Here is a 22,815-nt window from a genome sequence, read left to right on the forward strand (position 1 = left end):
AATGTGCTGTGCAATATATAAATATTGACTATTAGAAATATGCAACAACTCAATAGTTTAGTAAACCTTGAGGGTTTTTCTTCATAGCAAAAATTGCAAACGAAATCACTTCTAGCGACACCCAATATCAGCAGATCAGGCACATTGAGATTAAATGATTCGCCCAGTATTACACATTTCGCTAAAGTGGTGAAATCAGTATTTGGACCCAGGCTGTGATTTAAGCACTTCATTACATAGCTTCCCAGTGATGGGTCCCAAATATGTTTTACGGTTTAGGTTCCCAAAAAAGAAAATAATTTGTTTTTCTATAAATGCCTTGAAAAACACACAAGACATTATATACATTCTTATAGAAATAGGTCAAGCAAAAAGAAATGTATAGAATTCTTTTTGCAACGCTGAATGCATGATTGCAGTAGCAAACTACAAAGGAATGTGAACCTAAAAACAATATCATTTGGTTTTAAAAATAGGTATTCACAGTGAAAGAGAATTCAATATAAGGTAATCTGCTTGAGACATTAGCAGCGTTATACTCCCCTCCCATTTATTATCACCCACCAATCGCACCTTTTAAGGGACAACTGTGCTTACCCAGCCTCCCCTATGTCTGGGTCATCAACCTCTAATCGGTTTATTGAAGTGAGGTTGACACAAAGCTGAACCTGAGGTTTCTGGCATGCAGTAGCAAAGACGCAGTGCCTTTTTCTTTCTCCATTTCTGCCAAAGGTTCTTCGTTTTAAAGTTCCCGTTCTCTTCCTAATTATGCATACTCTCCAGCATTCCTTTGCTCATTTCTTCCTCCCTTGTTTACCCACGTCACACCATTTGCCTTTACATTGCTGCCCCTCCACTCCCCATTCCTCACTCACTTGCCTCGCTTCTCTCCCTTTCTCCTGCCCTCCCTCACTCTTAATTTCTCCTGACTCTTTAAACCTCCAGTATTCCTCATTCTCCTTACACTCCTGAACGCCCCATCTATTTCCCCTCCCTTTAATTCTCTTCACCCTGCATTTCCCTTTACTTGTGTCCCTCATTAATGATTTGCCCCATAATCCGTACCCATTCACCCTTACAGGGCTCAGTTAAATCACCTTATCTTCTGCCTTCCCTTGCCCTCAATCTCTCCCTCACGTTTCTGCCCGCCTTCATTCTCCATCTACTGTCCCATCAGTGTTCATGTTGCCCGTTCCTTCTCTACTTTTCTCCCTCACAATCCTGCCCTTATTTCCTCCCTATTTCCATTCACTACCCTGTAGAGGGCCTGTGGAACTGAAGGAGAAATGGGGATCGTGGGTTGGCGTTAAGGGGTCTTGCAAGTGCCACAACCAGCATCCACAGAAAATGGTAACCCTGGGTATGTTTGAGATTAAAAGGTGAGCTCCTTTAAGTCTGTGATGTTCAATGACATTTCAAGTGTGTGGGGTAAGGACGCCAGGGACATGAACAACATGGTTCTGCATGTTGTAGGAATTATCCTGTGATATCACATCCTGTAACGTCCCGTCCCATTGCCCATGTTATTGCCCAATGCCTCCTTCTCCAGCATGGGGTCTGGCATGGATTCACATGCTCATGAATATTCCCCGTCGTCAGGCTGGGAATCCTCGGTAAAGAAAAAACCAGTATCAGTTTCGTTTCTGATCTGTCTTTCGTAGTAATAACCAATCACTGGTCTCTGCGTCATACTGACCACAGCCAATGACTGCCCTCTACCTAAGCACCGCCTCTGGCAGCCATCTTCAGATTTTTACCGCACGTTCATGTGTTGGGATCCTCGTGCTATTGCTCTCGAGCGTTAGTGCTATTTTTTCGCGCTTTTTCACAAAAACTTCGATTCTTTCGGTCAAAAGAGCCTCAAGCTCCACCGATCCTACATCCGATCAACGGGGACCCGTGTCGGATTCATCTGTGCCCCTCAAGGGTGAAGATTTCGTCGAGCTACACTTCGGAGGACTCCAGAAGCTTCTCAGGCCCGGTCTCGGAGATGGCCCAGGAGAAGGGAAGCTCGACGCCCGGAAAGCTGTTCAGGGCCTGCCCTGGATGCCAGCTGCAGAACGTCTTCAAGGAGGACGAACACTCTTTCTGCCTTTACTGCCTTCATGGGGACAAGACGCACGTGGAGAAGGACTGTGCGTTTTGCGGCAACATGTCGGAACGGACCATGAAGGACCGCCATCAACGTCTCGCCAGCTGGCTGGAGGGTAAGAGCCCGTCTGGCGAGAAGAAGAAGAAATCTGAGCGGTCTTCTAAGACCTTTGAGGGCGCCCCGGCGACGGGGGCCCAACATAAGGCCAAGCACCGCGAGTCCGCTGGCACCGGGAGCGCCGAACGGTCGGGCTCTACGGGCGCCAGGCAGGGCGCACCCTCCCCGGCACCATCAACCACGAGCCAATGCTCTGGGTCGGGTAAGAGGAAGGCCGAGCACCCGGCGAAGCTCCTGGAGAGACCCCGGTCGAGCTCTAAGGCAGAGGAGGAGCGTGGCAGTGCCCCCTCCCTCAAGGATAAGGCGGTGAGCGCACCTAAGGTGGTGAAGGCCTTGATCCATTCGACCAAGCCCTCTATCGAAACGGTCGCGGCGGCCCTGGCCCAGCCTGTGGAGGCTGCACCAGTGGTGGCGGCCTCGGGGCCCAGAATCTCCCTGCCTCCTCGGAGGGAGTCTTCTTTCGTGCCCATCGATAGGACCCCCGTGAAACCCTCCGTGGGGAAGAAGGGGGGGCAGGGCGTCGTCGTAGATTCGGCCTCAACCTCAGAAGAGGAACTGATCGAGGTCTTAAGCCACGGCCTAGGCGTGGAACAAGACCAGCCCGTCGGAATGGGCCCCGACGCAGGTGACGACGACGACATCGTCGAGGATACCGACGGGGCCCCTGCTCGCCCGTCGGATTCCCCTCTGCCAGCGCCGCAAGACAACTCAGCGGCCATTTTGTTGGCTATACAGTCCTTATGCTCCGAGATAAGGACGAGACTACCGTTACCGACGGAGGAACCTCTCCCGTCGGGGGATCCAGAACCGGGACCTTCTGGTGTTCCCCCTACCAAGAAAAGAAGGATTCATCCACCGCCTCCTTTTCAACCGTCGCGCCCCGTCCAGCCCTCCTCCCCGTCCACCCGAGGGGATGATACGGGGACTGACACGGCAGCGACGGGTACGGACGACGAGGCATACGACGAGGATTTTCCGTCGTCGCCTCCCACCAGGGCTTCTCCGCCCGACGAGATTGGATCGTTCCACTCAATGATCGCCAGGGCATCCGAGCTTTTCCAACTCTGCCCTGAGGAGAAGAAAAAGGAAGGCTTCCTTTACCAACGGCGCGAGACCAAGAGGAAGACGGTCCTCGCAGTGCCTCTGTTGGACGACATTTGGGATGAGGGCCTTTCCCTCCTCAAGAACCCTTCCACGACGCCAGCGAAAAGAGACCGGTACGAGAAAAAGTACCGGGTCCCGGACTCGGCCCCCCTATGCCTCCGGGCGCAGCCTACCCCGGACTCCGTCGTCTCCGCGGCAGCCAGGAAGAAAGCGGGGGGGGGTGCGGCCTCCACGTCGACTTCCCCGCCGGACGGCGAGGGAAAGAAATTGGATGCCATGGGACGCAGAGTCATCTCGTCGGCGGCGACGACGATTAAAGCGGCCAACGCCTTGGCTATCGTGGCCCGCTACGACAGGCAACTCTGGTACAAGATAGCTCCCCTGCTGGATTTTCTGCCGGACGACAAGAGGGCGGAGGCCCTTGAGATCCTGCAGGAAGGTGAGGTGGCCTCGGACCACGCCATCACCGTGGCGACGGACATCGCCGACACTGGGTTCCGCCAGATGGGCAACGGCGTTTGCCTTCGACGTCGCGGATGGCTCAAGGCTACGGACTTTCGGCAGGACGTCCAGACCAGGGTCCTGGACATGCCCTTCGACGGGAACAACCTGTTTGGGAAGACAGTGGACGATTCCCTTCAGGCCATCAAGGCGGATACTGAGACGGCCCGGGCCCTTGGAGTACTGCAGCAACGGCGGACGCCCTTTCGGAGCGGCGGAGGCAAGGGCGCCTCCAAAGGTTCCGGCGGCGGTTTCGCTTCCTACCGTCAAGCGGCCCGCTCGTCGTCGCAAGAGGCCTACAGAGGACGAGGCAAGTCTGGCGGACCCCGCCGTCGTCGCCAAGGAGGCCAAGGCGGCAAGGCCGCGTCCAAGCAGGATTGAACCGGCCGTGGGGTCGGGCCCCCACCGAAGCACCCCGGTGGGAGGCCGGCTGGCGGGCTTCGTCAGCGGGTGGGAGTCCATCTCCACCGACCGTTGGGTGCTGGACGCCCTGGCCCGGGGCCACGCGCTCGAGTTTCAAAGAAGGTGCCCGCGCGTCCCCCCCGTGGCCAGGAAAGAACTTCACGTCCCTCAACTTCTCCTGGAGGTAAAGGCGATGCTCAGAAAGGGCGCCATCGAACTCGTCCCAAAGAGGCTTCGGGGCTCCGGAGTCTACTCGCGTTACTTCCTCGTGAAGAAGAAGACGGGAGGATGGCGCCCCATCCTGGACCTGCGACGCCTGAACAAGTTCATCAAGGCGCAGAAGTTCCGGATGGTCACCCTCCAGCACGTCCTGGGTCAGCTGGAGGAAGGAGACTTCCTATCGTCGTTGGATTTGGAGGATGCCTACTTCCACATTCCCATCCTAAAGGGGCACCGAAAATTCCTCAGATTCGTGGTCCAAGGGCGTCATTACCAGTTCAAAGCCCTTCCCTTCGGACTGCGGTCGGCACCCAGGGTTTTCACCAAGTGCCTCGCACCGGTGGCGGCGCAGCTGCGCCGCGAGGGGATTCACGTCTACCCCTACCTGGACGACTGGCTCATCCGCGCCAAGACGAGGGAGCTCGCCGTGGTCCACACGGCAAGGACCGTCCAACTCCTCACGGACCTGGGATTCTCCGTGAACTACGAAAGGATCAAGCTCGACGAGAGTTTCCGACGAGCGATACGGTGGTGGGGCACCCGCGCGCATCTGACGGCGGGCATGGACTTCCAGACCCCAGCCCACCAGGTGACTGTGACCACGGATGCCTCCCTAGAAGGGTGGGGAGCGCACACCGAAAATCTGCACGCAAGGGGACTCTGGCTCCCGACGGAGAAGTCCCTGCATATCAACGTCCTGGAGCTCCGTGCAGTGTTTTGGGCCCTCAGGTCCTTCCTTCCGTCCCTCAAGGGCAAGGTGGTGAGGATCTTCACCAACAACACCACCACCATGTTTTACATCAGGAAACAGGGCGGAACCAGGTCCCCAGCGCTGTCCAAGGAGGCGCAGGACCTGTGGCATTGGGCCGTCGCCCAAGGGATTCTTCTGGTGCCGTTTCATCTGGCAGGGATAAAAAACACCATCGCCGACTCACTCAGCAGGGAGCTGCGCTCGTGCCACGAGTGGGAACTACGGCAGGATCTGGTGGATCGCCTCTTCCGACGGTGGGGCACACCCCAGATCGACCTGTTCGCGACGGCGACGAACACCAAGTGCCGGAGGTTCGCCAGCAGGTTTCCCCAGACGAGGAGCATGGGCGATGCTTTCTCGTTCCCCTGGGAGGGCCTGTTCCTCTACGCGTTCCCTCCCTTGCCTCTGCTAATCCGGCTCGTCAACCAGCTCAAGAGGTCACGGTGCAGGATGATCCTCGTCGCACCTGCGTGGCCGAGGCAGATATGGTTCCCGGACCTTCTGGACTTGTCGGCGTCCCCGCCAATCAAGCTGCCGGCGGACGCGGATCTACTCTCCAGGGAAGGAGGCGCCATCCTCCACCACGACCCGAAGTCGCTGAACTTGCAGGCCTGGCTCCTGCAGCGCTAGAGTTTGGAGGATACGACATACCGGCCGATTGCAGAGAGGTTCTTGCAAAGGCCAGGGCGTCCTCGACTCTTAAATGCTACGGACACAAATGGAAGAGGTTTTCTGTCTGGTGCCACGCACAGAAGATTAACCCTCTACGGATTACGGCTCCCCAAGTGCTGCCGTACCTGCTGACGCTGGCCAAAGCTGGTCTGGCACACGCGTCCATCAAGATTCATCTTGCTGCGATCTCCCGATACACCAGAACCACGGGCCGGACGTCCTTGTGGTCTCATCGTCTGGTGAAAGAGTTCATGAAGGGACTGTTCAGATCGTTCCCGCCGGTGAAGGCTCCGGCCCCGGCGTGGGAGCTCAACGTGGTGCTGACCAAACTCATGGGACCTCCGTTCGAGCCTCTGCACTCGGCCCCGTTGAAGTTTCTATCGTGGAAAACAGCTTTTCTCGTGGCCATCACCTCCGCACGACGAGTGGGAGAGATCCAGGCCCTTTCCTGCAAGGCCCCGTACTTGACTTTCCACGACACGAGGGTAGTGCTCAGGACGCACCCCTCCTTCATGCCCAAGGTACCGTCGGACTTTCATCTCAACGAACCCTTGGTGTTACCTGTGTTCTTCCCGTCGCCTTCGTCGCCGGCTGAGAGGACTTTGCACTCGCTGGATGTAGCTAGAGCGCTGAAGTTCTACGTGGACCGCACGAAAGGTTTTCGGAAGACGTCACAACTCTTTGTGAACTTTGGACCTGTCAATCAGGGGAAGGCTCTCTCGAAGGCTTCCATCTCCAGATGGCTCTCCGGCTGTATCATGTACTGTCACCGGTTGGCAAACCGACCGCTGCCTGGCCGTCCGAGAGCCCATTCCACCAGAGCGATCGCAGCTACCACGGCGTTCCTATCTGGTGTGCCCCTGCTGGACATATGCAGGGCTGCTACGTGGAGGTCGACGCACACCTTCACGAAATTCTACTGCGTCGACCGGGATTCCAGGGAGGAGTCCAGGGTCGGCCAAGCAGTGCTGCGCAACCTGTTCGCCTGAGGTGAGCCTGGTGAGGAGGTAAGATGCTTAATGTTGAGTTGATGTGATGCTTAATGTTGAGCCTTTGCCACCTCCCGTGGTTGTGCATGTGTGTACTGCTATGTATTCTTTATTCATGAGCATGTGAATCCATGCCAGACCCCATGCTGGAGAAGGAACAAGTTACTTACCTGTAACTGTTGTTCTCCAGCATGGGTCTGGCATGGATTCACATGCGAACCCTCCCGCCTACCCCTCTGCGGCTCTTCACTTGGTCATACTGCCACTTCACGTGCTTCCAAATCTGAAGATGGCTGCCAGAGGCGGTGCTTAGGTAGAGGGCAGTCATTGGCTGTGGTCAGTATGACGCAGAGACCAGTGATTGGTTATTACTACGAAAGACAGATCAGAAACGAAACTGATACTGGTTTTTTCTTTACCGAGGATTCCCAGCCTGACGACGGGGAATATTCATGAGCATGTGAATCCATGCCAGACCCATGCTGGAGAACAACAGTTACAGGTAAGTAACTTGTTCCAACCCTATCATTTCCAACATTAGGTTCAGGCTTGATCATTCAATATTACTACCATTGACAGCAAAACCTGGCAAGGAGGGCCAGCTGTCTCTAGCTAGAGTCAGACCCCCAAACACAGAAAGCTAAAAAACACATCATTGTACAAGTCCACCCACCTTAAGCTCTGCCTCCATGACCTGCACACCTGGGGCCTTCTGTCATTTTTGCCGAAGGGGCCCTTTGCCTTAAATCTGCTGCTGTCCAAAGGTGACCCTAATGGGTTTATTCTTGATGGTCCCGTCTGCCGCCCCCCCCGTCCCTCTTTAAATCCCCATTGCAGCTCAAATCACCACTGGATATCGCACCTCGAGACTCCGTAAACCCCTCACAGTAGATCTGGCAATGTCCACAGACATGCAAGGGTGACTCTAGGCCACAGTTGAAATGGACACGTGCTACAATGCAGCCAGGCAACGATATTAAAGTTACTGAGAACCATCTCCTCTGTGGCATATGACCAAACACCTGGTACCTAAGATCCCATTTCATTTGTGTCAGCAACAGGGATTGGGTAGAAGTTACGTGGGGGCCATTTGGGGGACACAACAAGACAAGAGAGGGCTTTCTAAAGTATGAGTAGGATGAGGGGGCACACTGCCCTCCCCGTAATAGAACAAGGGGGCAAACAGGAGGCCCTCTGAAGAAGTTGGGAGCAGGGGAAAATATCTTTGGGCATGTGAGAGGCGGCAACCATAGCGATTTGGGAGTAGCAGGAAATAGCGCAAATAGCACTTCAGTCACCAAGGGGGGAGCAATGCAAACTTGGCATAGCCAAGTCTTTGATACTGTATGTGAAAACATGACTACACACAGCCTGCCAACTGGTTGTTAAAACAAGGATTTAAAGATTTTCCAGTACAATACAAACCTAGAGATTGCTGGCAGATGAGGACTTCCAGACCTATCCAGCCTGTCCTTTCCCTTATCTGCTGGAACACCATAGACTGTTTAGCCTTCTGTCATGTCTTGACCCTTACACTATTGTTAGCAATTATATTGTGTCTCTGGGCTTTACTGTAAAATTGGGATATCCCAGAGCCCCATCTGTTTATTGGGTCTCGGCTTTCAAAGGTCTGCATGTTCAGTGTTGTTCAGTTGGGCACCAGAATGGTCTCCTTGTGGGCTTCCAACTGTACATGTAGGGGACTGCTCTCCGCAGTCAGGGTTTTGAACTAAGTCGTTTCCAGTGTGACCTGATTTGTTTCCACTGACTCTTCTTTTTTTTTTCTCATTTTGTTCTCCAATGTAGTTGCAAGGAGTGCAGAGCCAGTTGGAATTTGTGGAGCAGTCCATGGTGGACAAGTCCTTGGTCAGTCGGCAAGAAGCCAAGATCCGGGAGCTGGACACAAAGCTGGAGTTCGAAAGGACCCAAGTCAAGCGCCTGGAGGTGAGTGGGAGGTTTTTAAGGCAGACTGGCCTCTATAGGAAAACGTGACAAACTTTAACAAGCCAATAACTCTTAAAAGCCAGCTAGGCTGGGGTTTTGTCGGTCACAGGCTGCCCATAGATATCGCTTTTTGTAACCCACTTCTGGGAGACTGTTTTCTAACTTCCATATAGGGCAGCCCGCTTCCGATTGCAGTGTGTAAACACATCCCACTAGACACCAGCAGCCTGTGGAGGGAAAGTACAGCCACTAGTTACCCTCTCTGGTCGATGTGTTCGTGAGCACAAGGCCTACTCTACTGACAGGCCACTCTGAGATCCATTCTTGGTGGAGCACCCCTGTTTTCAAGGCTTGCAGATGAGAACAATATTAAAACATTTCAGATGTGGTGGATAGAGTGGCATAGGGGATGCCTGACTCATCACCAGGTTTGGCACAGCTTTGGAGAATTGTTGTCCTCTTGGTATTTGGTTTCAGACATGGTGCGGTTAGTAGCCACTGCACATTTTTAAGAGCTAGTGTCTACTCAGTGTCCTATGTAACAAATGTGGAGGTCTCTGCCACTTCCACAAAGGTATGTGACAATACCCCTTTCACTGTTCGGCCATTAGCTTAATTTCATATAATGTGTCGCCTAATTGCTAAAGGGATGGAAGTTCCTACCTTCAGTTGGCCCAATCTAATAGGACGGTAGAGGCCTGTTGGCAGAGCACTGTGCGGGAGCCATGGGTTTGTACAAGCATGTGTGCAAATAGGACAGAGTATGTAATAAGTGAAAAAGGACATAGGACTTAAGAATCAAATGCTGTGTTACTCTGATAAACATCTGAATTCACACAATATATCTTGTTTCTAAGGGCAGGCACTGATTACCTGCATTTGTTCATATCATGCTTCTAATGGCAGTTCTTATAGCGTTCTCAGAGCAAGTCACATTACCAGTAACCCTACTTTGCGCAGCAACACTGGATAACGGATGATTTTGTATAGGGTGTCAATCCCTAATTCCTTCCACTTCAAAGCACTCTAGCAAAAGCTGTTATTCCCTCATTTTATAGATTAATTTTATTGATGAGTTTATGGCTTCGAACGTGCATTGATTACTGGATGGGATTGCACCAGAATAATTCTGAGTCCAAATAACTGGACAAACTCAAGATGGCAAGTTGCTGTTTTGTTAGTAATTATCTAAAACAGGGAGTGTACAATGAACGGACGCACGCTCATTCTCTCTGCGAGTTCCACAAAAAATTCAATTATATACTTCTTTATACATTAGAATGATGTCATCCAGATCCAGATATATCCAGATATATAATCATACAGGAGCTAGGTTTGTTATTGGCTGTCCGATATCAGATGGACAACTTATGCCTACTTCTTCATATGTGTAATTTAAGAAAAATCAGTTACACAGTGTATCATTGGTTTCTTAAACTATAAGGTCCTTCTTTATATGCACTAATACAATTGGTTTGGCATGCTTGTGCCTTGTCTGGAACATTCGGTTGAATTAGCAGCACGTAAACCAAGACCCAGGTGCAAGTTGATGGGACATGAGGCTGCCCTATCACCCAATTAGCCCAACATCTCATCACCCATGCCTTCTGCCATGAAATTCTTTGTACTTGGCCTTGTAGAGTATTCTTGTACTGGGAATGCAGCAGGAGTGAGGACACTCGCTATCATGTTGGAACTCCAAGCCCCATTTCCAGCCTTCACTCACGTGACAAGAGATCATGATACTGTTAATTCTGCAATCTTTTAGATGTTTTAAATGAATTAAGACTTGGCATCCTTTGTGTTCTTTCTTGTACCTTAACGTGAGAGGATTCATCCTCTACCCACGCGTTCCTCTTCAGCGTAAATAGCTGACCTCGACTTCTCAGTTCTTAACTTCATGCCAGACAGCCTCCCAAGGCAGCTCCAATAACATGCTATTCTACTGCGACACAGCCTTTCTTTCTTTCTCCATGATTCTTTGGCTTATTATTTAATGATACCAATGTCCAGTGTCTGTACAGTGGCAGCTCCACTTGCATTCTATTTACTACTTATAGCTGGCCAATACGATGACTTGATCTATCTTGAGTTTCAGCGTATGTACATTCTTCAAACTTCTGATTTCTGCAGCATTTTTTACTGTGTACTCTTCTTCTTTTACACTTTAAGGTTCATTTGATTCTTTACTTCGTCATTTTTCTTCTAGGATCCATACATTGTGTTCATTCAGTATTGCAGGACGTCCTGCACTCTTTCTTATGTCATCAGTCCATTTTCTTAGCTCTTTCTCATATTCCTTCAGGGAGTTCCTCCTGTAGACCGTCATCAACTCGAGGTTACATTCAATATGGTTGTCTTAATCGAGTGCAGACTGGCCCACTGTCGGAGGTGAGTGCTTACCTCGTGTAGCTATCCACCTGTATCTGCAACTGCGGCTGAGGCCAGTCCGACTGAAGGATATTGGATGGGTTTAACAGCAGAAGACATTCAACATGTAAAAACGATAACGAAACGGTGAAACTCCTCATTCTCAAAATCTTGAATGGGCATTAAGATTGTAGCAGTTGCAGAGGCAAAGAGAATCCAGAAAACACCACTTTGAATGAGAAGCTCCTGGAGGTGCCACCGCATCTACCATGCGCTCAGTCAACATCCCTCCCATTTCTCTATTTCCTTCCTTTGGTTCCTCAGTGGGTGGACCATTTAGTTGACTGTTCCTTCCTCGGCCATAAAGAAATCGCTTCACATCTGTTGGTGATAGACACAGTCCGAGGTCACAGGATTAGGTTGTAAAAATATCAAATTCACCCAACATATGCCATTGTCTCAGCCTTTTCTGATGAATCATCTTATTCACCGACCAGGGCATTCGTGTCTCTTGTCAGAAGCAATATTAAGTCTTCTATTTTTAACAAAGTTTGAGCTGTTGTTTTCTGTGAGCAATTTTAAACCCATGAGAACCACTCAAGTTCTGGAATCCAGAATATCTTACTTTCCTAAAGACAAATGTTATCAACATTTTAGCAAATTAGTCCAGTGCAAGCATTTCTGTATCCCCCTTCCAAGCACGCGACAAAGGTCAGAACAAGATAATTAAATACTGTTATTTTGACATCCCAATTTTTGAGATTCTTAGAGGAAGTTCTTCCCTGCAGACCCGTTATCTCCTCAGTCCTTTGCCTTGAGCAGCTTCCAGTACTAGGGCACGAGCAGATCAAAAGCAGCATGAAGGACTTGGCTATGGATTGGTAATGATCAGTTCTATTGCGGCTAATGCTCCTCCAGCCTCTAAGCGCCAGACCAGGGATCAAACCCACGTTGCACGGCACCGTGTTGTTCTCAAGGCGAGCGTGTTGCCCTCCTGGCCTGGATAAAGCACATATAAAGTAGGCAGCATATAGCTAACTGTCTCTAGGCCCTGTTGTAAGCTGCAGAAGGTCAGCTTTGTCAGGATCTAAGTTGTGCTTTTGAACACTCAATATGAATACGTGTACAAACTTAACAAAAATGATTGGGGTGGGGAGGGTCTATCCTCTGATTTCCTTGGGGGAAGAAGTACCAAACCATAGGCACCAGCACTGTGAACCGCTTTACTTCCATGGTGGGGCGCAAGGCTTTGACACAGAGGGCAAAGTGTTGGTACTTGATCTGTGCTCGTGTAGCATTTAGGAAGGCACGTTTACTTTTTCTTTCATGACCAGACATGCAATTTTTGTTAATGATATTTTTAGGTGCATTTTCTGAGACACATAAGCATATATCAGGTGCAGTCATCAACTACAGGTGTTATCTAAACTAGACCACGGCAGAATGTGTTTGTTACTGAATATTCCCCACTTTCCCCATCGCTACTTATCATAGCGTCACACTATTTGTTGACGCTGCATTCCAACGCTCGCCTCGGCAGATGGTGAACTTGTCTCCTTCCGTCGGTTTTGCAGTCTCGTTGTCAAAGGATTGGAACGAACGCTCAGCTTCATTTCCCATCCTCCTTTTTCATTCTCATCTTTCCAAATGGAGGAATGCGAGGGAATTTGACTGTGTGGATGGTAGGTGTAGCAGTTGCTCCCAGGAGCTACTCATTCAAATGGTGTTTTCTGGATCCTATTTGCCCCTCAAGTGCTAGAATCTTAAGGCCCCTTATACATTGTGAGAATGAGGCGTGTTATCCTTTCTTACTCAGACAGAGCATTGACTGCATGTGGCCTTTTGAATACTTGATGTCAGGTTTCTTTAATCCCTGTAGCTGTGGATGTCCAAAGTTAACATGGCCTACACACATTGCTCAGACAGATCTGGTACTTGTTATGTAGTCAACTCTTCCGAGTTCTTCTCAATTCTGTGTAAGGTTTAGAGGATGCAGCATTATGTACCAGGAAACGTTATTCCTTCCAATTGAACGTTTTGTTCCTCCTTTTGTTTCTTTAGTACTAGAAATTTTGCTATTTTGTAAAGTTCATGGGTCATCGTCTATGACCTCCTGAATAATGCAAATCTGTGATCCCTATTTAAAGTGCGAGTTATTTAGGACTTTAAGCGAGGAAGAGACATTCATAAGTGTTCAGCTCCAACCTAAGATACGCTTTAGTGCTTCCTTTTCTACCCAAGCATAACTGCTTTAAGATTTATTTTAGGGAAACACTTAAGTTAATTAGGGCTGAAAAGTTGTTCAGTTTCATGCTTTGCATGTAGTACCCATCCATCGCATTGCTTCCAATCCTCTTTGCTAATCCTTGCACTGCTGCTCGGTGGTTATTAGCCACTTTTGGCCTACTATTGGCCTACTTTTGTTGCTAAAAGGGCTTTGGTGGAATGAGAAATCATTTAAAATGAAAAGGCAACTCCATGTACCTTACAGACCTCCCATGAAAGAAAGCTGTTTCAGAGTAAGGGATTTCAGGATCATTAATGTTTGCATCAAATTGCAGTTTCCAGTGACCATTCGCCCACCTCAGACTGCATGGCAGAAATCTTGGGGAATAGCACTTTTGCAGAAATTAATAAAGAAGCTGTTTGTTGGAGTGTAGAAGAATGCACGTTCTGTAAAAGCTACGTGCATACTGATTCCATGGCAGCATGGTCAAATTGGCCTCAGGGCAACTTGACACTGTTTCTGACGCTTGAAGAATCAAAATTAGACGACTGTGTAACTGAATCAGAGATCATCCCAGTGTGGTGTGTTGGACATGGACAACTCCATAGTTCTGCCACCTGAATAGAAAGGTCTTTTCTGGCTTTCCTAAATTAAAGGATGCAAAATCGAAAACCGCGAAAGTACCAAACAGGTTGAGTACACTACAGGGAATACATTTTTCTGTAATTAAATGAGTCTGTTACAAAGTATGGTCTGCTATCTTTACTCGTTGTATAGCCCTCCATTGTGCTTAGACTTCAACTTCCATCAACCCCAGCCAGCACATCCAGTGGTGAAAGCACATGGGATTTGTAGTCCAAAACATTTGGAGGGCAACATAATGAAACGAATAACAACCATACCGCATATGAAAGACAAGACGGTCTTTAAATCTACAAACCTTACCACCAGTAGCACATGAAGAAATCTCTTATGTGGTAGCATTCTGAGCTCTGTTAAATAGTGGCACATTTCTTTGTTGACTTTAGAATGATGCACTGCCATAATCAAGTCCGTATGACACGCATACAGTGGTCAAATATCTCCAGTAAAGGTTATTGGCGAAAAGAATCCAAACATGTGTGATTGAATTCATCAGAGGGGTGCACGCACTCGGGCCAGCGGTATGTGAACTCCAAGGTTTACTGGGGATCTAGCTCAGAATACTTTCTGGCCCACCTCTGCTTCAGATAGCAGTGGATCTGGGTTGTGTCAACGTGTATAAACAAGCAGGCTGTAACCCATTGCCTGCCCTAGTGATGTATATATGCATATAAAATAAAAATGGTTTGGTCCTTAGAAAGTACATACCTCCCAGATGTGCCCCCCCTCCCCAAACCCCACTGTTCGCAGTCGAAACATTTCTTTTTGTCTGCAGATGTCCAATCCTCCACAGAATGGTGGGAATGGTGCAGGCATGCCAATGGTTGTGGGAGCCATTAATGGTGCCACAGAGAACAGATTTTGACATCAAATTAAAAAGGAAAATGACTGCTCTTGTTTTAAGAGTTATGAGCAGAAGTACTTCAAAGCTTGGTTATCCGCAGTTGTTGTTTGGCAGTGAAGAATGCTGGCAACATATTCACAAGGATCAGAGCATAGACACCGCTGCCCTCTGCCACCATCCTGCGTTCACTTATGAGATCAGCATACGCTCGGCCCCCATCCCATTGAAAGCTAATTACTTAATGCCCTCCTCCCATTGGATGTTCGTTTTTCTAAGCTTCACATCTGTAACATAAGGCCCTGCAACCTCTGCCCGCCAGATGTTTTTGGACTACTACCAATAGCCCTCACCAGCATAATCAATGTTGAGAGAACATGGGAGACATTGTACAAACCAGCTAAAAAGGTCCCACGCTAAAGACTAAAAAGCTATGCCTAAGAACAGAGGGCAGAAATTCACGATTCATAAAGCCTGCCCTCCTCAAAACCAGGTGCCCAACATGCCTAATCCGGCCTGCTAAGGAGAATGAACGAGGCTAGTTGGGGACTTACCGATTGCGCAACGTTGTACGGTCCTCAACAAAATGGAATCACTTAAGGAAGTTAAGAGCAAAAAAACGAAACCAATTTGTTCCATCATTCTCCCCTTGTGATTTTGTAAGCATGTGGCTCTACAAAACTACAAAAGATGCCTTCACCACAGACCTGTATGCGTCAATATGTCCTCAGCTTGATCCCTCACACACTTGGGAATCGAGGCACAAGGCGAAAGGCAGAACTAAATTGGAAATGTGGGGCGTTTCATCTTTCATTCAAGAGTCCGTATCAGACCAGTGCCTTTCATTAAGGGGCCTCTAAATGAATGTTTTGCTGCAGGTGTTTGGCACACATTTCATTTTGCAGCCACTCCAAAGCTCTTGTCCACTTGCAGAAGGTGTCATGGTGCAGGTTGGGCTCGCTAGTTGATCTCCCAATTAGTTATCTCGCCAGGAGTTTGAATGAACGTGACAATCCGGGTGTTGTACTCTGTGCTTTGGTTCCTCTGCCCACAAAAACTTGAAGCACTTCGACATAATCTCTCTGCCAGTCTAATTACAAAGAGGCAAACTGTGTTCTGTGCCAGTAGAGATGGGGTGTCTGTCATGCCTGGTGGCTACTAACACTGTTACTCTTCAACGATAAGTGAAGGACTTCTGGCTTCAGCACCTTTCATCCTCTCAAAATTCAGTAAAAATAATATTCTTCATTCCCACCTGTACCCCCCCAAGCTCCTCCTCTGGGGAACCCTGTTTGAGCTTTATCACTGAAGTAGAAAGCCTCGGCCAAAGGCGGACCGAAGCAGGTGGCATTGCCTAAAGAAGGCTGCTGACCTGGCCGCGCTGGACCTCAGCAGCTGCCCTTTAGTAATCGGTATGCAGCGGAGACCGTGGTGCCATCTGGACCAACTCTGCCTTGTCCCCTGCTGATCTTAGAAGACTGCTGGATGCCAGCTGATGTGGCCTAAGGGAGCCTTCGCTTGATGCCATCCAGCCCCGTTGCCCTGCGATTATTTATGCAGTTTTATAGAGCGTGGACTAGGCTCGGGTGGAAACAGAACGTTGCACAGGAATTGGAGGAAGAGCATTTTATAATTACATAGATCAGTAGCAGAAGAGTAACTGTTTGCATTAAAGTTGTTTATACTACACATTGCAATTATCTAAGGAGTTGGACAGGTGTTAGAGGAGATCTCGGAGACCTTTGTTATCTGTTAAGATTACATAACGGAAGATCAGAGTTATTAAGAGTAAGTATAGAAGGTACTAGCAACTGTTGGGGTGACAAAGAGGAAAAGGAGAGGGCAGCAACCGAGACGTTACCTACTATCTTAAGGGGAAAGTGGGAAAAGGAGCAGGAAAATGAACTGATCATGTCTGGTCATGCGGTGTAAATCTTTGTGGTGTTTAATAACTGGTCTTCGTAAAAAGAAAGGTGTGAGCAAAAAGGCTAAATGTGGGCTCACCATGTCAGACTCTCGTGCCAGCGGCTGTCTCGAAAAGATTGGGAGAGATGCGTGAGAAACCAAAGGGTGTCTCACCCGCTAGTCCTCGGGGACTCGTCATCCGGAGGATAGCACAGGGGCAACACGCTGGTCTTGGAAGCAAGACCACGCAGAGCAACAGAGGCTTGAATCCCGGATCCGCACTTAATAGCGTACCTGAGTTCAGTTTCTAAGTACGTTTAAAAAAATAAATTAAATAAAATCCAGGTGGCCAGGACACGGCCATTGCTTTTGGATCCAGTTCCTGGGGGTGGACCAGTGCGCGAGGATCTCCTGGGTGAGGGGTCTTCGGAGAGTGGAGGTGAGACAACCAATGGTGAGATGCAGATTTCCCCCTTTTCTGTTCATCTACCCCATCCTATTTTATAGGATTTACCTAAGTTCCAACCCCCCCACTTTTTTACATAAACACTGGGCCGAGGAAGAGGGTGACTGAGAGGAACCAGACTGACTCTCTCACATCGTAGTGGACATGTCCCGTTAATCGGGTCAGGCAAAGTCAAACACTTTACACTAAGTGCATACACCTGATACCAGTTAGCTCTTCTCACACAGATAAAAGCAACACCTAAAGACACACTCTGAGCAAGGCAGCATAGGAGTACGAGCAGAACTTCTGAGATGAAGGCACACCTACTGGAGCAGAGCAGTGGACCAAGGGACAAGAGCAGTGGGCCGAAAACGCCAAGGATTCCCTACTGGAGGTTGTTGCCTCCGACAGGCCGCTAAAGACATGTGGAGAAGCCCAGATCCCACAAGTGAGTATTGCATTGGGTTTCAAGGACGCCAGCGACCCTCCTGGGCGAACGTCCGCGTTGGGGAGGCGAGGTCAAGCATGTGGTACTAGCCTTGACTTGTGAATTGGAAATAGCGAAGCAAGAAAGAAACGCACACAGCCAGTGAGTTGGCAAGTGACCTGAGAGACCGGTGTGTGTTAAAGTGAATGAAGTGGCAACATTATATCACAAGTGAAGGCTGCACGTGTGTGGATGAGATGCGAGGAAAGGCAGACCTGTGAATGAACTTTGAAGTAAAAGGCAGCTGTAAGATCAGCCATACTAAGTAACAAAGTGGTCTGGCAAAAGAAAGTAGCCAATTTGAAAGTCTCTGTGAAAGGTACATTATTTGAAGCTAAAAATTGAATAAACAGCAAAAGTGAATTTAGCGGGAGTAAACATGAACTTTGAGTTGAAGTGGTCCTGCGACAGTCCGTAAAAGGAACCCACACACATTCGAATGTCTTCCACATCCGAAAGGGATCTAAGCCTGATTGAGGGGGACCCGAAGAACAAGAAGCTTGGGGAAGAGAGACCCTTTGCAAGTTTGCATTGAGCTGTGATGTGAGAGGTCTGAGCCTGACAGAGGGGTTTCTTTGTGAACTGTGTGCTGTAAGGTCTGAGCCCGGCAGAGAGGGACCTTTATAAACTTTACATTGGAATACAATTATAAAAGTCACAAAAGACTTTAACGTGGAGGGCCAGGCGGGCCTCAATCCCCGGTTTGGAACTACTTAGAGTGTTAGAAACCGAGCCAGAGTGTGTCATCCTGCCTACAAAGACAGCCTTACTCTGTGATGTTTAACGTGAGGAGGAGAGCTGGTTCAACTATCTTTATTTTTTTGAACACTGATTTTTCCTTTGCATACAATTCTCCTTTTCTACACTTTTTTTGTACAAGAGATAGGGAAGGCATTAGGTTTTGTTCGCATAGGCCATTTTGATTCGACCGACTTAATTTGGACTGTTTTGTTTATCGTTTGATGGTTGAGACTACTCCCATCTTAGTTAAAGGACAAACTAGGAGTTTCTCCAACCCCAACATTTTCAGTAAAGCTTTTACAAATTGTATCCATTGTATCTGTGTCATACTTGTGATACCATTCCTTCCCTACAGGAGCCTTTCCCTGCAAGGCATTGCTGTAGCCGGGATTTCCTGACAGGGCGGGGCAGCACCTTGTGGCCATGGCCTAAACGAGGAACCCCCACAAAGTAAAGGAGATGTATTTATTTTAGCAGGGAACTTTATTATGGGACTAAACTAAGCAGTTTAAAAACAAAAGGGGCTTTACTCTCTGATTCAGTATGTTGATTTAGAAGATTAGCCTGCCAACCTGGGTTGTGTGAGGGCCCTGAGACCAGATTAAACAATTGCTTGTCAATTCACTAAAATATTCGCATTTACTAGGAAGACCTGTCACTTGCAATTACTTCTCCAAAGGTTGTTTATCCACTCGTTGTTGGGCCTCTTCAGGAGGCCAAGGCACCCATATGTGCTGGATGTCACATGGGAGTATCTAGACTGGCAGGAGTGAGGAGACAAACTGTGAGGAATTCAACCATCCGCACGGTGAGTGTGCACTCGCCTGGACTTTTTGGGCATTTTAAAAGAAATTGAATGATAGTAGATCAATCTCCAGAAAATGTGTGGGGCTAATCGGCACACATTTTCCTATGCTCACTGCACGACATACTCCTAGACCCTTGCACTCTGGGTGGACACAGCCTACAGAGCTGTCCCCCCTTTCATATTTAGTTGGTAAATGACAGCCAAGAGTACAACACGGCACCTCAGAAGGGGAATGGCAAAACCTTCCTCTTGCCATGGCCAGCCCAATTAACTAACAAAGGTTCCATGTATCCGCCACATCCCTTTGTTAGCTCTGCTGTTGGAAGCTTTGCATACTAATCAGAGTTAATTCAAACAGGCCCACAGGGGGCCTGGTCGCAGGAATAACAAAAGACAGGAAAACCCCATCAACCTTTGATATGCATCTATGCCAACCTAAAGCCAGCTCCTGCCTCTTAGTATCAAGGGCAGTGACCTGTCCTGTCTGGGACAGCTGTTTACAGTAGTCATCCCCGCAGTGAGACCCCATCCAGAAGGTACGTGTATGTGGCTTGGCAACGACCCGAAGTCTGGTGTCACCGCTGCTTCAAGGGAGACCTGCCGCTTTAATCAGGAACAACAGAGAGCTCAATTAACCAGAGATACCCTTTGATCCACAATAGAGAGGACTATGGGTGGGACTTGTTTTCACCCCTTTACCTTTTATTTTGCAAAGCACTCTGGTTATGACCCCAGGCATAAAGAAGATTGTTGGTGGAGACCCAGGATTGGTTCATTAAGGTAGGCTTAGCCTACGCCAATCACTGTGGCCCATTTGGCTTTAAAAGAGGGTTGAGCCCCTCTTTTGGGCAGATCTGAAGACTTTGCAAGGAGTAACAAGAAGAACTAATTTGGACCCTGGTTAAAGGTACAGTGCCTTACACATTCCGCCAGTGAAGGAAGGCCAGGGCTTCCAAAGAGGGAAGAAATATCCCCCCCATAAGCATCTCCAAGGGAACATAGGAAGATACTGAATCCAGAGGACCCTCCAACAGCTTCAGAACTGGTACCCAGCCAGCACACAGCATGCCCTGCTAGGCTCTGCGAGCAAGCTTGCTAGGTTGGAAGTGTCACAGTCTCTGAACCAAACCAAGGACAAGGTTGTTGCCTGCAACACTGTGCTCAGCTTTGGGCCATCCGCCTTAAAGGACAACACAAGCCCAGTGAAGAAGCTAGGAAGAGTGTATCGTCAAGCATCAACCCGTGTCCCCCTTAAGGGAAATTTTCGATCCAGTCGAACTCCTCAAGCTGCAACCGACTGCACTGCTGACTGTTACGCCGCAGTCCCTCACGCTGTCCGAGATGCTTCGTCCAGTCCTTAAGACCCGCCAACCAGCACTGAGACAGCGATTGCTGACCCAGAGCCGTCGTGTAGGCCTGCCTGCAGCTGTCCGTCCAGCCTTGCTCGCCGAACTGCCTGCCGCTGAGACCTGCAGCTGTCTCCCGTCTTGAACTCTGCTCTGAAGCTGCAAAGCGCCCTGAAACTGACTGCACGGCTGAGCTTCTACAAGCACAAGGTACATTTTAGTTCTGTCCCCCTAGTCCTTCTCCGAAGGCCTTTAGTGACGTTTTACGACCCATTACTCCCTTTGTGCTGAAACCAAGTATCCTTGAACTACTGCGATTAATTTCTTTACTGACTACCCCCTCCTGTCAGTATCCAGAGTGCATCCCTTTTTCTTATTGAAACTGTACTCTGAATTCCTTTACACAGTGGGTTGTAGTGTGCTAGAACTGTCTGTTGTGATGATAATAAAGTAGATCTTTTTATGCAACCTTGACAGGGACTCCATTTTATCATTGGGTAATAATTGTATTGTCGCTGTGTTGCAACTAACCAACGATCCACAACCTTCTGGAGATAAGCCTGCCGTTCCATCCACATTATCAAAATTGGACAAAGAGGTATCGGGAGGATAGCTCGGGGGCATTGCACTCGCTTTGAAAGCAAGAAGACGCGGAGCAACACAGGTTCGATCCCTGGGTCCGTGCTTTGAAACCTCTGGGTATGAAGTGCGTTATAAATAACAAATTATATTTATAATTTGTTTGTGTTCCCAATCTGTTCGGATCCCTTCTGGTGTACTAGAGGTGTGGGGCTGATTGATGATTTAGAAACCGATATTCATCCCTGGATCACTGGTGCCCCGGAAGTTGATTTGTCGCATAAGGAGTGGGGTGTCTATTCTAGACTGGATTGCCGGCCCATTGGTGGTTGAGCAGCATAAATCATGGTATTTGTAGGGTGATGGCTTGGTCAGAGGGGGTGGGTGGTAGATGGAGAGAGGACAAAAAGAACTAAAAACAGCAGACACAGTGTCCGATGTTAAAGAATTTGATGGTCAAGTTCAGGGACTTCAGGAGGAGGCGAAAATTGGATGGCAATTCATATGGTAATAGTAATAGGTTTGGTGGGCTTCATCGGCCGGTAACGTCCTGGGTTCCGAATTATAGGCCCGAGCAAAGCAACGGCGTTAACCACCAGACCCCAGTACCATTACCAGGCCAGTGAAGCCCACCCAACCCATTATTGGCATTTGCACCCTGGGGTTTCCAATCCAGAAACCCAGGGTGCTGATAGCAATATATTTTCTTTGGATTAAAAGACTTTTCATTTCATTCTTTGAATTTTCAAAGAAAATACTGGCGTACAATGGCCACCATGGAGACGGAAGGCGGGGTTCCATGCGGAGCCCCTCTTCCATTTCCGCAGCGGCTGGCCAGAACAGAGGATGAAGCGGTGGCGGCAGTTGCTGCCACCAAAACAATAAGGGGTGGCGGGGTGGCGAGGAAGCAGCCGTCAGGGTTGCGCCCTGTGTGCTAATGAGTAAACATAGCAAGAGTTGACATTCGAGGCCTACTGCCACTTTATTTCTTGAAAAGGAGAGATTTTAGATTTTTAAACCCTAGTAGGCATTGAGTGCATCAAAGCTCTGGGGGAAGAGCCTGAATTTTGGTGCACCACCTTCAGAAGAATTGAAGATGGGGATTTCCAATCTGAGTTGTTTGCTGCGAAGATCCGTAGGACCTCCAGGAACAGCACGTTTGCCTGTGAGGTGTTTGGTGGAATGCTGGTGTGCCGTTTGGATATACATCTTGCTTCTATGCAAAGTCAGTGGTGCGAAATCAGGACTGGGGCGATATGATAAAAATGTTCTGGTGCCAAAGATGAAGCGGACTGCTGCTTGTTGTATGGCTATTATTAGTGCTGCCCTCTTTTTAGGGAAAGTAAAAGGGTGTTTCCATAGTCCAGTCTAGAAAGAACCGGAGAGCAAACGTCAGATTCAGGGATTCTTTCCAGAATTTAAGTGTTCTCCTTTTTCCAAGTTTACGTGTAGATCCCAGTTCAGTTTGTTGTACATTGCCAAGCATAGCAGTTTAGCTTTGGGTACTAATGGTGCTGCCGTTCCTATGTTTACTTGCTTTATTTTAGAGCTGACCATGAATATTGGACTAGGAGGTTTCATGATGACGATGGGAACAGAAGGAATTCTGTTTCCATCAGATTAAGCTTAA

At 48.8% G+C, this 22,815-nt stretch overlaps 1 protein-coding gene across 14 annotated transcripts in view; it reads left to right on the forward strand.

The window, feature by feature from the left end:
- MYO18A (myosin XVIIIA) overlaps nt 1-22,815 on the forward strand; it is a 1,313,149-nt gene that overhangs the window by 1,162,650 nt on the left and 127,684 nt on the right. For all 14 annotated transcript variants that reach the window (XM_069615286.1, XM_069615296.1, XM_069615289.1 and 11 more), the window contains one exon: nt 8,654-8,791. In XM_069615286.1, coding sequence (XP_069471387.1) covers nt 8,654-8,791 — 138 coding nt within the window. The remainder of the gene's footprint in view (nt 1-8,653; nt 8,792-22,815) is intronic.

The sequence above is a fragment of the Ambystoma mexicanum genome, chromosome 9 (genome assembly GCF_040938575.1).
Source record: "Ambystoma mexicanum isolate Mex_15411 chromosome 9, UKY_AmexF1_1, whole genome shotgun sequence".
NCBI classification, from domain to species: domain Eukaryota; kingdom Metazoa; phylum Chordata; class Amphibia; order Caudata; family Ambystomatidae; genus Ambystoma; species Ambystoma mexicanum.